This window comes from Homarus americanus, unplaced genomic scaffold (assembly GCF_018991925.1).
Source record: "Homarus americanus isolate GMGI-L3 unplaced genomic scaffold, GMGI_Hamer_2.0 scaffold41294, whole genome shotgun sequence".
NCBI lineage: Eukaryota > Metazoa > Arthropoda > Malacostraca > Decapoda > Nephropidae > Homarus > Homarus americanus.
The window spans coordinates 1-18278 of NW_024755570.1; the positions used below are offsets into that span (position 1 = coordinate 1).

Sequence of the window (18278 nt, forward strand, 5' to 3'; positions counted from 1 at the left end):
GATCTCGGAGCAGCAGTGGGCCCCAGAGGGACAGCACATAGACCCACAGGCATGTGGACATGTCCTGGTGCCTACTAACCACTGCCTTGCAGATTAACCTTGGTAGGTATAAGACTACGGGTGTAAACCCTAAGCGAAAAATCTGAAGCGGAGACATGCTTACAGAACTCCAGTAAGACCCCAATGGCAGTGTAGGTGGAAGAGATAACCAACAAGGGAACCCAACGACTACACCAGCAGATGAAGGCAATGCAAAATGGACAGGCTAATAAGGCAAAACCCAACAAACTGGGCTATTGGCAGTCCATTGCAACTCTCCTCCCCATTCGTTGCAACTACCTGCACCACTGGACCAGGACAAGGGAGAGCCATGGTGTGTGGTTGCAGTCTGTGCTCTTGCCTCACCACATAAATCAACTCATGCACAGCCATCACTTACTACTACTCATCATACTCGATTCTGAGAGACAGCAAAGTAGGTGGGGTTGCATTCCTGAAAAATCTAACATTAAAAAAAAATTATTACTAAATGAGGATAACATCGAAGCATGGAGGACAAGCAACAGGTTTAAATGTCATGGCAGTAAACAGCGAGGACTGAACTCCCTAATAATAATAAATGAGTTCATTACGAATAGTTTCAAAGTTAAACGACAGATTTATTAACACAAAAATTCAAATTGCATACATGTACTGTACTACAACATCTTTTAAGATAAACAATAAAGTTGATAAATAGCATATTATAAAACAAAAGCACATATTTTATGTAAAAAAAAACCCAGCTCCTTCCACACTCAAACCAGCTGAGCACTCACTCAGTTGACTTAGAGATGTGTGCGTGCCTGCTGCACTGTGTGTATGCTGTGACATCACTGCCCACACATACAAACCCATGCTCTTCATTTTTCTTATTACGTACATAATTTTATATGATATTTTCTTTATTTCTAAGCCACACTAGAGTATTGTAATGATTTTTTCACAACTAATATAGTTTCGATTACATGTAACAATGGAAACATGATATCTCACAGGCCACCTCATCTCCAGCTTTTCCCACTTTCACAGCAAGTTGAGCTAAACCGAATTTTGATTGTCCTCAACTACCATGAGAGAATGGAGCGCCTGAACTTGCCTAGCTTATACAGGTTATACCTCTCTAGTCCGGCAACCTCGGGATCTGACTGGTGCTGGACCATGGAAATTCACCCTTTTCCTGCATAGATAGTGACTTGTGCTTATGCTTGGAAGCACTAGCACCACTTTCTCTGCATCATGGTCTCTTTGAAGACTTATTGAAGGGTTAAATGTCGTATAGTAGCTTCTCAAATTTCGCGAGTTTTTAATTCTTAACGTATTTTATTAGAACACACAAAAAAATAAATAAATAAAAATTTTGACGGCGGAAACTTGAATTTCGACGGGTTTGAACGGCCCGCCAACGTGCAGACGACGTGCATAATCGTGTAAACAGCGTCATTCCTCTTATGTACAAAAGATTCATTATTGTTCATTACTGAATGTCTTTTTTATTGAATTAATGTTACGTGTGCAAAATGAGCAATACAATTCATTAATAATATGTAGAATATTAAAACACATGAGGAAATGACACAGCATTGTTTTCGTTGATTACAAAACCAGTGACTGACTGGTTCTACATATAAAACTGAAGAAAATAAGACTTTGGTTGTACCTGTAGTAAAATTAATATGGTTGTTTTAAGTAATGTTATTTAATGTTAATAAATGGAACAATGGAAGTAGCTAACGATAAAGGTAAAGAAAAAAGAGAGATCGCGTATATAAGTGCGCAATGCGCATGCGCACACGTGAAAACATATCGTCATTACTTTACATAAGAATATGAAAGCAACACTTATTTACTGTTCATATATAATTTAATTAATGTTTCTGAATTTGCTTTTATTGAATTAATGTTTGTGTGTGCAAAATTAACAATACAATTTGTTAATAATACGTGGAATATTAGAGGAGACGAGACGGCTGCCGGCACTGTTTATGTTAAAGCTTACAAAACCAGTGACTGATTGGTTCTACATATAAAACTGAAGAAAATAAGACCCTGAGTTTAGCTGTAGTAAAATGAATGTAAAAAAATTAATATGGTTGTTTGAAGTACCTGCAATGTTATTTAATGTTAATAAATGGAACAATATAAGTAGCTAACCATTAATGGTAAAAAAAAAAGTGAGACTGCGCGTATGTAAGTGCGCACATGTGAAAACATATCTCATTACTCTACATAAGAATATGAAAGCAACACTTATTTACTGCTCATATATATTGAAGGGTTAAATGTTGTCTTCTGTATAGACAAGCAGACAGAGAGAGAGAGCAGCCAGATGTAAACAAACCTTAATTTCCCGTGGCTTTGTTTTTTTTTTTTAAGGAGATTAGCCCACCTGTGCATAAGTCACTGACCCACATTGGGGCCTGAGGGGCAAAAATTTAATACTCCTGTAATAATAATAATTCAGATTAAAAAAAAAAGAAAAAAAAGAAAAGAAAGCTGCATATCTACCTATTGGACAAACTAAAATCGTTCCGGACCACGGGAGTTTCTGGACCACAGAATGCCGGACTAGAGAGGTACAACCTGTACTACAGACGGGTAAGGGGTGACCTAATTGAGGTGTAGTATAAGCATCTCAAGGGGTACTACTCAGTCGAGTGTTCTTACTTGGAGCTGGCAGACGCTCGCCTAACAAGGGGTCACAGCTCAAGACTGAAGAAGCCGCAAGTCCAGAAAACTGTGAGGGCAAACTTTTTCGGAGTGAGAGTTGTGAACTCTTGGAACATTCTACCAGATCACACTCACTGCTGCAATACCTAGCATCTGTGTGCACTTTTTCAAGTAACACTGTGTTCTTGCATACGTGAGAAAGTCTCTGGGCATATTTGTTAGCCTGTGATGTGGGCAGCAAACTTGGGAAATGTTGGGGAGGGACTGGATGGATGTGTATGGGTGTAGTGGTGGTAGGGTTAGTAAACAAAGCATTTTGGAGGGACAGAGGTTGCTGATACAGGCTAATGTGTCTTGAGAGGTTACCATGTGCCATATTTTAAATATATTAATCCTTCTGGACCATTTCAGATGCTGTGGGAAATTTAAAAAGTCAAATTCATTGATCTACGTAATGGACTGCTCAGAGATGGTCACTCACGTACATGGATCTAGGAATATGACAAGTAAAGGGTTAACTAAAAAACTTTTGTTTCACAACACCTGAGCAGACTCATGCACATATTACAGGTAGATGAACATATACTGTAGAAGGAACAGTAGTCTTCATAATATAATGATGACTAAGTCTACCATACAGTAATTCTATATGTTGAAATGGTTCTACATGCAATGTCTTTTATTTCACACATCTTTCTCGGTTCACACATTACCTCTCTGAGTTCCTTCCTCTTTTCCTCTAGCTTTTCATTCTGGGGGGCCAGTTCATGGTTGGCAGCCTCCAAAGCTTGTTTCTTGGGGGCGACAATCTTTATGACTTGATCATAGACAACCATGGCCCTCACCCATCGGCAGAGGCCCTCACAAGCCATTGATACCATACGTATCTTCTTTGGGTCAAAATCCGGGTGAGAGTAGAACCTGGCAGGAAGTAGAAAGTCCCTAAGTCATCCACTTCAGTACTCACACAGTTTTATGTGTCACTCAAGTCTTCTTTAAAGATAAAAGAGGGATTTTATTTTTTGTGATTTCTTGTGAAACAATAGTATGTATTTACCTGAGCATAAGATACATATGCATGAATAAGTAAATTAATGGATAAGTACATTTTAAAATGTCTCAACATTTATTTCCTTTACTTTTTGTGAGTTTATAATAGGTTTCAGGGTTAAAGTGGAAGAACACTCATTTCTAAATGTGACAGTAGGTAGTGTGACTTACACAGTTATTACTGTGTGTGTCATTCTCAAGGCGTCCATATTCAACAGCACTGTTCCAGCAACCAAGATTTTCAACTGTTATTTTACATTTTCATTGGGTAAAGGAAAATATACTGGTATAGCAAGAAAATATTCCAAGATGTAATCCGTCCTGAATAACCGTGCACACTCTTGAGTGCAAGCATCAGGTAGCTACATGTTAGTACAGTACTGAGACAGTAGTAGTAGTAATGTTGATAATTTTTTACAGCATTTTATTTGTTCAATAGTATGAGTTTATTCATATCGGTCTGTCTGTCTCGACACCACTCTGATAGCCTCTGTCTTGGTCATACTTAATGGCAAAGATGAATTACCTAATGAATACCATATCACGGAAATAATGTTTGAACTTACTTGTTGCGGACGTGAGTGATAATCTTTGTGGGAATGTTTTCTTTGTCATAGTGCAGCAGGTTCTGGAGGAACTTCATATCCCCCAACAGCTTCTGAGATGGTGCCCAATAGTCCTCAATCATTTTTCCTGAGCCATTAGGGTCTGGCTTCCTCTCTGGCTTGAGGTCCAGCATTACACACACAGCTTCCATTACCTGACATAAAGCATAATATTGAACTGTATAGTGCAGCATTGTTATTTTGGGTATTTTTACAGCTCTAGTAAAACATGAACACAAACATTGCATTAGAGAACTGGGTGATGAGAAACTTTACTGACCTGGGTGATGAAAAACATGAGATGGATGATGAGAAACACTGCATTACTGAGCTGGGTTAAGTTGTGTTAGGTCAGGTCATCTTAAGTTAGACTATGCTATCTTAAGTTACGTTATGCTAGGTTTGGTTAAAGTTATGTTAGGTTAGGTTAGGATAAAAATGACACAGAAGTCTATGAAGATGACACATGGCTTCACTCTGCCTTGTTGATGGTATTTCTCATCACCCACTAGAACTAATGTAGTGTTTTTTTATCACCCACTAGAACTATGTTTCTCATCACCCACTAGAATTGAAGTAGTGTTTCTTATCACCCACTAGAAATATGTTTCTCATCACAGACTAGAATTGATGTTATGTTTCTCATAACCCACTAGAATTGAGGCGCTCAGCATTAGAGGGGGGTGAAGTGACACTCTGGCCAAAATGCGTTTTTTGATGGATATCACTATTTTCACCCGTTGGATGTAACGCTCTAGCTAGAATAGAAATATGGTAGAAAGTCCTTCAAAATTAGGCGTGATATCGCCTCAGGCCTGGAGCTACGTATCTGGCTGTGCGCTCAGTCAAAGAAGGTGGCAACTTCCCGTTCAGAGCGAGAGGAGCGCGAGCCAATGACAGCGCGCCTCCCTCGGACCATACCCCTGAGGTAGCCAATCACAATGGATTTCCCCTTGCTATGTCACAGCTCCTCGGCCAATCCGCGCGCCCAGATGCTGCCTCCTTGTTAGTTTTGGTGCATTGTATAGCATAAGGAGGTTCAGTGTATTCTCTATGGCTATTTTTGATAACTTTTCGGCGTAACAATGATGTTGTTCATCCACGGGTGTGTAAAATGCTGTGCAATATCTGCCCGATATTGGAGCAAGAGTTGAGTGAGGCCAGGCCTTCTGGTATAGGTTCAGGAGCACATTATTCCTGAACGTGTGTTTAGTGATGACAGTGCTCACGTGGACATCCTAGGAATGCTTGGTGATAGTGATAGTGATTTTGGTATACTCATCATACAAAAAGTGACTGCTATGCATCACAAGACCTTTTTGCAGACTATGTTCCGGTACAGAGTTACGTGACATGCACTGACAGCAATAATGATGATGAAAGTGAGTCTAATGGTAACAGAGTGACACTAATGTATCACAACAAGAACATACAGACTGTGAGGAGGTAGAAATGGACAGTGACGAGGCATGCATTGACCTTGATAGTGATGAAAGTGTGCCTGAACCAACGAATGCTAATGAAAGTGAGCCCATAACTCAATCTTATAATGAAACTGAACTGTTGCCGGCATAAAAAATCAATGATTTAGTTCATGAAGAATCTGTGTGGCGATTTTTAGAGAGGGCAGAAAAAGACTTTGATCAGTACATGATTGATTATGAAGAGGCCATTTAAGTTAAACGCACTCCTCAGGATTTACGTAACTTCAAGTTACTACGATATTCAGGGATAATAAAACGAAGGAACTAAACAAAGTAAGATTGAAATACTATTATCAGAATACTCTCTTAACCAAAGAATATGCAAACTTTCTAAGCCTTTGTATTCGTCTGTTAATTACGTTGGGGGGGGGGGTTCATGGTAGGGGGTGGGATGAGTGTAGTGGTGTTTCCTCATTATTACACACTATTAAACTTAACAATATTATAAATCTTTGGCTAATAATAGGGACGGAAAGATAAATACTAATAGGCAAATGAGTTTTTATTATTATTTTTTGGGGGGGGGGGGTGGTAAAACGAGTGCTGTTTTTGGTTATCATTAACTTGTTTTACAGTATTAACCCACAAATATTAATAAAAAAAAATTGCAGAAAAATGCGATTATTGTTGGTTTGAAGATCAAACAACTCTACATCACGGGTTATTTTCATTCAACTCGCAATAAATTAATAACTATTCACTGTACTAATTTCCAGTTGTCACAGTTCGCTAGGAGAGGGATTAAGCTGCACGATAAAAAAAAGAACCCTCTAGCTTAAAAAAAAAGTTATGGTTGTTTGAACCTTGAAAACTTTCAACGTGTTTTTCTCAGCTTTTTGAATTTGGAGCTTCACCCCCTTCTAATGCAGAGTGCGTCAACTGATGTAGTATTTCTCAAAAAGTTTCACTAATGATTAGAAATACAAAAAACAACACAGGGACAAAACTTTTCATATATCTTTAGGAGGGTGTGAGGATCACAGGGTGTGTTAGGAGCACAAAGTGACTTAAGGTCAACAGCTAGAGGATATTAAGGCAAAGTGAAGGTTTGGGGACAGTAGAGTCAGAGTGGAAGATTAGGTAAAACAACAGTGGAGACTTAGGTAGAGTCAGAGTGGAGGTTAAGGTGAGCACTCTTCATAACCAATGTCATCATTTGGTAGGTTATACTCACCAGCTTGACTCCTGAGGGCGGGTTCTTCATGGCCTTGACGACGCGTATGTCATCTTGTTTGAGGGTGTTGAGGGCGTCTGTGGCAGCATTGAGAGCTGGTACTGCCTTGGCGAGCTCCTTTTCACAGTCGTCTTTTATGGCCTGTGCATCGGCAAACTTCTTATTGGCCACCGCCTCGTCTGCCGCCACCAACTGAGAACAAATTTGTTATCAATAACCAAGAAATGAGATATGTTATCACTTTCATCTTTTTTTTTTTACCAAGAGAGGCAGGGTTAACATTAGAAGGGAACATAAAACACGAACACAAAAACAGCAATAACTAGCAAGGTGTTCATGATAGTAACAAGAACCTTGCCAATGACAATATTTTACATCAAGATCACAAAACACTGACTGAATTGTGACTACAACATTGGTTTCATTGTGGTATCTTCAACAACCTTCCATGTTTCACTTATGTTTGTTCTTCTGGGTTTGGGGAATTATACTTGTGTTTGTATCTATGAACATAATGTATAAAATGGGAAGGGTAGCTTCGATGAAACCTGGCAGGCTAAAAGGTTATTTACCTCAGAGAAAATAAATAAATTTGGGCAAGTAAAGCTAAAGAATAGACTGGTGAACTCTAGTGAAACAGTCTTTTTTTTTATCCTCTTCACCACTGATTGGCTCGTTAGGTGCTTGGGCGATCGGTCACGTCTCTGTTACTTTTCCTTTTCTTTTATCCTCTTCACCAAATGATCGTCAAGGGTTGAGTGTAGGCAAAGGAAAAGGTAATTGAAAGCTGGGGTAAATATATTCAAAGCCATGGTCACAGTCACATTCCACTGTATGTGTCTGTTGTCTACACAACTCTTTATTAGAGTTAATGAAACTTGGGACTATAGGTTGCTGTTGATTAAGAGAAATCTAGTCTAATTTTGGAGAAAGCAGGTCAAGGTCACACTTACAGTTCACAGTCAAAGACAATATATTTCACATCTGTTAAATTTGCTAGGTAGATTGAATGATCAATAACCACATAAATTTTTTATGTATTTTAGTGCATGAAATATAAAGGGCTCTTTGAACTTGATTTCTTATATATTTTCTCTTAATTTAAAGAAGTTAGTTGTCTAAACCAACCAATCTATCTAATTTCATTAAAAACAATTAACTCGCTTCGACATATTTTCTACACAACCAAACTCACACATGTAGTGTAGTTATAGCACCTGGTTGAGTATTATCTGTAGTACATTTCTGCACTTCAACATACACACTGTACCATCTATTACAGAGTTAGAGATGCATCTTTTTGTTATAGAATTATTAATAGTATTAACAGGTAAGTTTGACAAGTGAAAGATAACAGCTTCACACCTCTTTTTTCCTCTCCACTTGGATGGTGTCTTGTTCGATCTTGATCATAAGTGCCTCCGTGTTGGCAGAGGTCTCCACTAGGCGGGGCTGCAGCAGCTTTAGCTCTTTTTGCAGTTCAGTGATCAACAGCTTGGCCTCTTTCAGTTTCTCCAGACCTGTCACATACCTTCAGAGATGAAATGGTTAATGTTTTTGGCACTAAGAATGCATATTCATACATTTAAAATAACTTGGGCACAATATTATTGATTTTCACAAGTAAAATAAAAACAAAATCGAAGTTGGGTTGTAACGGGCCGAGTTTTCTCTTTACAATAATTTACCATCCAGCTACTGTTTTCTGTTAGTATTCTATGTACTCATATACTTATTTGTTCTGTGTAGCATTCCTCCAATGAGTACCCTGTTTAATATACTTATTCTCCTTCCATTCTTTACATATATATTTATTCTTATATGTTCTTACTTATATTCTTATATGTTCTTTACCTCTATATACCTTATATTCTTATATGTTCTTACCTTTCTGAAGTATACTTTGTTTTATGTCTTTCTTATACATGGGTTAGTCTGGGGAACCATGTTATTCTTTGTATAACACTTTTTATACTTACAAGGGGTAGCTGCCACCACCCAGACTTTTCATTATATAACAGAACTCATGGAAAGTTGTTGGGTAGTGTGGTAGATGTATAGGCACGTGAGTAAGTATTATTTTCTGGGAACCAATGTTTAGAAGGAGTAGAGTGGTGATACTCAGATTACTAACTCAATATTTATTAATACAGTGAGTGGAGAAGATGCATCTTAGATTCACTCAGGCTAAACAGAACCGAAATTAACTTATTAAGTCATCAAACACTTCAAGAACTTATTACCTCATTAAACACCTCCAAATATTCATTACTTTGTTGGACACTGTTGTAGTATTTCTGTGACAAGTAAGATTTAGAAATGCTTACACACTGTCAATAACCCTGGACCCGCAGGTCTTACTTTAACAAGGAACAAATTATCTTCTCAGTTCGTGGTTAGAACATCATACTCTCAGGTTATTCTTTCATGATTACTACAGATGAATACATAACACATTGGACTAACTCCACAATTATAGTAACATACAATACCTCCTGTTAGTTTGCAAGGAACAACCTGGTACCTTGAACTCTCATTCAGTGGTTCAATACTTAACCTGGGATGACTATATTTCTGCTAGTCATCCCTAAGCATGGATATTAATACGGCTCCATACAGATAACCAAGAACAGTGGGTAGACCATGATCATATGACCGAGTCAGTGGGCCAGAGTTGTTTACAGCGACCGCCAAGCTGAAGGCTCGCTCGCTAGGTGCACTCAGGGAGGTTGACTCGTTACACACTGGCAGAGTGGTGGGGGCGCTTCCCGGGGATCGTGTCCTGGGATTCTAAATGCGCCCTTAGAGACAGTCTTCAAGAACCATGGTGCCCACAGGTAGCCCTCGACCTTCAGGAGAGTGGCTAACACATCCGCGTCTGTAGACGTGGGAGAAGAGTCACGAATGCGTGAATATTTAACTTCACTATACAAAACATACGTCTGGCACCGGTTCAGACGATAGCTAGAGCTCTACTTCACTTGACTTAATTGGCACTGAAGGTACTATGTTGAAACATGAACACTGATATTCGCAAAAATGACTAAGTTAAACTGAGTTAATATGGCGGCGTGGAACACACGTGAACCTACCTGTAGACGTGGGAGAAGAGTCACGAATGCGTGATTCTCCCTCGTGTAGAGGTATATACGTGCCCCCGCTGGGCAGCTTGGGCCTCCATATTCATGCCAGAAAGGTCAATCTTACCAACAACATACCTTCTCTACCATGTTGGATCACCGTATATTTAATTATGAACTCCGGTGTTCCGGATCAGGGTACTTTCCTATGTCTATTCATATAATCTAACCAGAGGTTGAGCTTGCCAGGAAAAGGTGGAATATACACGTTGATAACAACACTTCTGCAAGCTCAGGCCTACAGCGAACAAGGAACTATTCACAGGGAGACGTTAGATCTTGGAGATTATACCAGTTGACAGAATAGTTCAGGAAATTAATGACTTTCTTAAATAGGTAACTGACACTAATTAAACTACAAACATCAGATTCTCTGATGTCGGGGCGACAAAATAACATAACTTCAGTAGCGATCAGAAACTCATGGGTATTCTTAGGGAACAAAACCGATGGGTAGTGTTTGTCCTGGCAGACTCAACACTCACTTACTTGACACGTCTTATTAACAATAAGGACAGTTGAAGCGTTCAACACCACTCACAATGGATCTTGAATGTTTCAACTGTAAACAGACATATCTAAGCTGACTCAAAACCAGGGTGTTCTCTCTCACATTCAAATTCATTATATAGAGAGGTTGGTTTCAGTAAGTCAGAGAAAATGGGATAACGGAGGACTGAGGCGTCTTGAAGTGATGAGAAAACGGACTCCTCAGATGGAGGACTCAAAATAAAAGCAGAGGTACATGTTTTGTGGGCTATTGAGCGTAATATGAATCATTTGATTTTGGCGTTAACTGACGTGTACGACCGTGGTCGTTATAAAGCTTTCCCCTCCCAAAGATTCACTATTATGCGGTATAGTCAACAAAACATTCACAGTAAATACACAATTTCAAACACCATATCTTGCAGTACTGGGGTAATGGTAAAAAATACAGACAACACACATGTTACAAAATTTTCACATACATAAAATTTTGCAACTCAAATGAATAATCACAAAAACTCCCAGACCTGGGCAGATAAAACTAACAAAGCAATACTGGTCATGACCCACAGAAGAACATAATCATACATCAATAGTACAGACATAATAATAAAAAACAGGCCGGCCTTAATTACAGTTTTTGTACATTTGTAACGACACCATCCACCAGGATGACAGGTAGTTTTCCTCGAGGCGGTTGATCAGATATGTACGACACTTTTAATTACAACATCCACTAGGATGACAGGTAGCGTTGTAGGACACTTTCAACTACAACATCCACTAGGATGACAGGTAGCGTTGTAGGACACTTTCAACTACAACATCCACTAGGATGACAGGTAGCGTTGTAGGACACTTTCAACTACAACATCCACTAGGATGACAGGTAGCGTTGTAGGACACTTTCAACTACAACATCTACTAGGATGACAGGTAGCGTTGTAGGACACTTTCAACTACAACATCCACTAGGATGACAGGTAGCGTTGTAGGACACTTTCAACTACAACATCCACTAGGATGACAGGTAGCGTTGTAGGACACTTTCAACTACAACATCCACTAGGATGACAGGTAGCGTTGTAGGACACTTTCAACTACAACATCCACTAGGATGACAGGTAGTTTCCCTCGAGGCGATTGATCAGATATGTATGACACTTTAAATTACAACATCCACTAGGATGACACTGGACCCAAGCTTCAAAATTCATCAATTGAGATCTCAAGCTAGGAGTAGATAGACTGACCCCATCCAGCCACTGAAGTATTTGGGTTGACCTTACCACAAAAGAATCATTCTCCACTCGCGGGACGAGGCAAGATCTGAATGGCCAGAGTATGGACTCAAATAGACCTTAATGCCAGCGACCCGGTCCCCATGAAAAACCCCAAAACCTCAGTGCCCTTCTGTTACTTTGCAATGCAGGCTTCTTAAACTGAACTAGGCCCATGTACTCTTGTACCTGCCTAGCAATTACTTCACCATGCATGCGTCTTAAACTGCACTAGGTCCATGTACTCTTGTACACGCCTAGCCGTGACTGAAGTCCAGCCCAACTACCTCCTACATTAACCCAGGCCTACTGCAGATAGGACCTCCAAGCAACTTGATCATTCACACCAAACGATGTTCTCACTGCAGTAAGACACATCTACTCATTCCTCTTGTCCATGGTACATACTGACAATCCCTCCCCCAACAGGGTCACTCTGGCCACTTGACTGGCGAAGCAAACAGTTGATGTTTACGATCAACGAATCTCAAGTACTAAGTAAGGGCCCTTGACACAAGTAAAATAAAAACAAAATCGAAGTTGGGTCGGGTAATTCTCATAGACTAAAATTCATCAATAGATGTACAGTAGGGGGCAGTGAAATTTTGCTCAAAGCTGCACTCTTCAGGCATTGTTCCTTATACATATCTAAGACTCCATGCCAAATTTGAAGCTGATATGTCGAGGTTTAGTCTGCCGCATTTTCTACTGAAATTTTTAAATTTACCTACAGTACTAGCCAAACAGCCGCTGTGGCGGTGCAATGTTCTGTTCAGTGTTTATCAACTTTTTTTCATATCTCTTATTTCATTTAAGTTGTCTTGTTGCAGATGAGTATGGTGCTATGTCTATATTGATTATCAGCCTCATTTTGTCCCTGATCCAAGGGCTCTGACAGACACCAGTTCACAGAACCGGACAAGACTCCCTACACTGGCTGCCGCTTGTGACCGATACTTGATTAGTGATTATGCTGGAGCTGCCATTGCTACTGCCACCTTAACTGACTATGGCATTATCACAAAGGATGACAAGAGTCCGGTTATTGGACCACATAAGCTGCGGGATGCGAGACAAAAATACCGATTTAAGAGGCAAGACATTGAGATGGCTAGTTTAGATAATTTGACGTCACTCTATTTTGATGGTAAGAAGACCGCCACTCGTGTGATGATAAAGAATGAGAAGACCGAGAAATGGAGTTCGAGGATGATGGTGAAAGATCATTATGTCATCATGGTTGAGCCTGGCAATGAATATCTCACACATGTGACTCCCAAGACTGGACACGGAAAGCAGATTGCCAAAACTATTCACGAGTTTCTGGTGGAGAAAAATCTAACCCAGCAGCCCATTGTGTGTGTTGGTTGTGATGGAACCAATGTAAATGTAGGATCAGAAAATGGAGTCATTCATCATCTTGAAATGTTACTTGGTCACCCGCTCCATTATTTCATATGTCAGCTTCACGGAAATGAGCTGCCTTTCCGCGCAGTTTTTTATCACTATGATGGTAAACCAAGTGGTCCTGAGCATTGGCGTGGTCCCATTGGAAAGCAGATCAAGGAGTCTTTGTCTGAGCTTCCAGTTGTCGCCTTCCAGCCAGTCAGTTTCCCTGTGTTTAATGATGAAGTGGAGAAAGATCTGTCCTGGGATCAGAAATACCTGTATAGGATTTGTAAAGGAGTTATCACAGGTGTTGTTGAAGATGACTTGGCTGCTATTGAGCCAGGTCCTCCCTGTGTGTCAAGGTGGAACACCTTATGGAGTAGAATCCTCAGGCTGTATGTAGCAACATCAAGACCCAGCCATGAGTTGAAAAGAATTGTCATTACAATAATAAAGTTCAGTGCTCCAATGTGGTTTTACATCAAGATACACCCTTACGTAACACACGGCTCAAGGAACGTATTCCAGTCCCTGCTATATATGAAACACCTGAATAGTGAGGAGGAGACGATAGTGAAGAAGGCTGTCCAGAGAAATGCATACTTCGCCCACACAGATCAACTTCTTCTTGGTATGTGTGCAGATGAGGACATGACTGTTAGAGAAAAAGCTGTCTCAATGATAAGAAAAATTAGAGAGGAGAATCAGCAAAAGGAAGAATGCACTGGCAGATCTTAAGAGGAGGAGGAAGATTCTGATGCTGCTGTTGACGAGAATTTGTTAAACTATACTGATGAGGAGGGTAAAGATGGAGATGGGAATGAGGATGTGCCTCCTGTAGTCAACATGAGAAAGGTGGTGACTCCGAAACTAAAGTGGCAAGCAAAAAACTATCATTCCATGATTAACTGGAGGAATGAACTCAAGACTGAGCCTCCTTACAGTGCTTCTCTGTCAAATCTACAGGTTAATGACATTCTTGAGACACCATTAGTGGTGCCCAAGTGGCCAAACAGCACTCAGGCGGTCGAGAGAGGCATAAAAGTGATGACTGAAGCTTGCACTGAAGTGACGGGATACGAATCGAGAGATGGATATATTAGGCAAAGATTATTGTCTAGGAAAATGATGCCAAGGTTCCGCACAAAAAATAATTTCAATATGAACTTGTAATGATTTTCTATACGGTGTACCTGTAAAATAACATGTGAATTAAATCGATGTCACCCATGTAAAATTTATCATTATCCTGGAAAACATTAAATGACACCTAATTTTTGGTATACACTAAAAGTTGACAAAAAGTCGTTCGCGATGCGGCAGGTAAGTATGCATGAAATGGCATGAAATTTTGCACAGGTGTTTGTTACAGCCATACAAACGATGCCTGAAAAGTGCAGCCTGCAACTCAAATAAAAGTGTGTTTTCCCTGCCCCCTAATGTACAGTATAACATTACTAAAGCTGGTGATGAGCTTCCTGAGCTTTACCTGTCCCGTAGTGTGAGGATCTCTGAGCGCTTCTTAAGGAGGAGCTGCTTGAAGGTGAACACGAGCTCCAGGTAGGAGGTGGGTGTCACATAGTACCTCCGCCGCAGCTGCTCATAGAACCTGTAGGAGCACTCATCAAGGTCTCATGTATATCTGGTTAATTAAGGTATTGGAGGGCTACCAACGTCTCATGTACAGTATGTCTTATGGTTTTAATGAGGTCTTGGAAGCCCACCAGGTTCTCATGGGTTAATTAATGTCTTGAACCCCTGGGCTTCAAGTCAAGTCATATGGTGTGCATCTATAGAGCTTCAGGTCACCTCATATGAAATTTTGACATTTAGTGGGCCTATTTGAATATAAAATGCACTAAACTAACTCAGAATAATGGGATAAACTCTCCTGTCTCATGTGGTGACATGCGAACTTCACATGCTACCACCCACAATGCCTTAGTACCAATCGCGTCTCAAGATGCAGAGGTCACGTCGATCACACTTGCCCAAGCCCAGCACCTCCATTCCCAGCTCCCAAGCATGCCAGATAAGTGGTCCTATGCCTGTGCAGTACTATTATTTTCTACATGATCATCATTGGCCAGTCAGAAGTTAAAGCACAAACAATCAAACATGGATGTTTTATTGAAGAGAGTTTTCTGACTGTGGTAAACTGTATTTACATAATTAAAAACAATTTTCTAGTATAAAAAGACAGACATCAGTCTATAGATTGCTCAGGTTTGCCTACTTGAGAAACAACTGGATAAATGCTAAAATGAAATCCACACGAAGCAGTCTTTGACCCTTGGTAGTTAAACTGAAAATGATAACATAAGCAAGGTTTGGATGTCCTTGAAACTACCTGTGGGCAAGGTCATCAATGCTGTGGTGGAAATACTTGCAGACAGTGACACAGTGAGCCAACAATGATGCCTCCAGTTTAGTTTCCTGCAGCAGTGATGTGGCCACCATCTCCAAGGCATCATCAGGCCATGCAGTAAACCTGAACAAGAAAAGGTCATAATCTTGTGACTCTACAGAATTATACTGGCATTTGCCATTTAACAGAACTGCATTCTACAGAGTTTTGAAGTTATGGAACTCAAAAACAGAGGATATTAGTCACTAACGATCTACTGTCTTCCTAATAGAAAACGAGCTGTGGTTGCCATACTGACCAGAACGTATAAAAAATTGTCCCAAACACAATATCTGAGAGAGAAACAAAATAAAAGTCACTCGATTTCCTCACCGTGCTAAGATGTATAAATACCCTATATAAAATCCTCGTGGCACTTAGTATTTCAGCTATTACAAAAAAAATTTAGCGGTGCTTTCATTGTGCGTATTTACACCCGATTCGCCAGGCAAGACGACGACGGTAGCAATGCGTGTGATGGAGGGTGTGGGAGGGGGTTTTGAGAATTGCAATTAAATGCCAGGTAGCGACGTGTCCTCGAAACACATCGACCCCATGGTTAACAATACCTTTTTTTTGGAGGACTGTACATTTCATTCTGCAACCTGGCATTTGTTTGTGTTTTTTGTGTATGTTTTTTGTATATGTGTTTCCATTGTTTTCCTAAGCTTGGCCAGAGGACATTAAGTGCTAGAGGCAGCAGTGGCATTAAGAGAAACAGGAAGGCAATTAATCTGATGTGAAATTACATGACAAGCATTATGTTTCTTGCTGGTAACTGTACTAAAGTATTATTTCTATTTATGATTTTATTTGAGAAGCAGGTATTTATTATACTATTTTAGTGCATATTTACTTGATACATATAGTAGTACTGTATTATATTTTGGGGGGTAAAAATTTTCCCTTTAAGAAGGCAAAATTTTCTTTGGAAACACATTGCCAATTATTATTACAGTATTGTTATTAATGAAATTATTATCATTATTATTATTAGCATTATTATGACAGTATTACTGTACATTATCATTATAATTCTTACTAATCTTATTGTTACTGTATTACTATTATTATAAAGCCCTGCATAAAAAGGATTAGCACTATAGATAATATCAATGAGCTCTCACATAGCACTGAAAGTAAAAACCTGTAAATTTTTTTTTATTAACTTTCTAAAATCCTATAAGAAGAAACCATTATTGTACCACAACAATATTATACACTACACTACCACAACATTACACACTACGCTACCAGGGACACCTGACAATACACAAGTGAGGGACACCTGGCAACACGACATCTTCTAACACATGAAGCAGTAGACCCACCAGGACCTACCAGTCTATAGTGCAGCAGTTAATGAGGGAGGGGAACATCCTGAGCCTGGTCCTGAAGGTGTCACCTATGGGGGACATGGCCACTACCAAGTGCAGGTTGGCCCTCACTCGCTCGTTGAAGTAGCCAAACAGTGTCATAGGTGAGAGTCCATCTTCTTACCCTTATTGGGATATTAATCTGAGGTTACAATATGTATTATATTGGTTGAGGAGTGTGGTCCACATTATAAATATAAGATGACCCAATGAAACAATTATCAGATGAAAGTAGGATACTCTTTCTTGTTGGGATATAAAAATTTTGTATCAATTGAAGATAACTGAAGATTAGTCTTCCCAGCATATTTTACTACAGTAGGTTAGGTTAAGTTAGTGTTAGTGTTTAAACATCAGATGAAATAAGCTGAGATGCTTAATCTTCCCGTGGTCCCAAAATTTTCAATGTTTAGCTGGACCTAACTCTAATAAACAAGATAAATATAGTGAAAATACTGTACAGTACCGTACATCTATAAACTTTATCTGAATTTCTAAGTTATGTACGTAGCGCTCAAGAACAGTAAAGTGATTTATCTACATGAATGAGTAAATAGTGCATAACACTTATTCAAAAGTATACATATCCTAAATATACTACAACACAGCAACATGTACAGTATATGGTCAACAAGTGCATTACAGGAAACAAGTAATAACACAACTAAATTACTATTATGAGCAGCCCACCATGGTATCAATTCCAGTTCTGTATTCCCAAAGCTTATATGGGAACATCCACCTCTACGTATATTTGTGATCTTACTTCACGAGTTTAGTGATAAGGCTCTAGCACTCAAGTTGACGCGCACATGTTCCCTGACTCCATTAGTGAAGGAGCCATAATAACAGAATCTTGATCTTCCAAACCCAGCCAGGGCAAGGATTCTCAAAGCTTTAGGCTTTGTACATTAAATTGTTTCTCATAAATGGAGATAAAGCAAGGTTTCAAATTAGCAGACATAAGAAAGAGCATACAAATAATGCTCAAAATGGGTTCCAAATTATACTGAGTGTCTACCTACACTGGTACTTTATTTTATCACCAATTAGAGGTCAATGTTAACATGAATTCTGACCCAGTATTGTCAACATATTGTAGTAAATGTTCACATGAATTCTGACCCAGTATTGTCAACATATTGTAGTAAATGTTCACATGAATTCTGACCCAG

The 18278-nt window shown here is 39.5% G+C and overlaps 1 protein-coding gene across 2 annotated transcripts; it reads right to left on the reverse strand.

Annotated features, from left to right (window-relative positions):
* Positions 1-3323: 3323 nt before the first annotated feature.
* On the reverse strand, positions 3324-17448 carry LOC121856572 (dynein axonemal heavy chain 3-like). Of its 2 annotated transcripts, none has more exons than XM_042352189.1 (7): positions 17069-17448; positions 15671-15811; positions 14810-14929; positions 8388-8553; positions 7023-7214; positions 4326-4519; positions 3324-3630 (listed from the first exon to the last, which is right to left on the reverse strand). In XM_042352189.1, exons 1-7 carry the CDS (start codon positions 17203-17205, stop codon positions 3339-3341), a joined length of 1242 nt encoding a protein of 413 aa, XP_042208123.1. In that variant the 5' UTR covers positions 17206-17448; the 3' UTR covers positions 3324-3338. The 2 variants fall into 2 exon arrangements, with proteins under 2 accessions (XP_042208123.1, XP_042208124.1); XM_042352190.1 differs by lacking the exon at positions 17069-17448 and adding an exon at positions 16061-16140.
* Between the last annotated feature and the right edge of the window lie 830 nt (positions 17449-18278).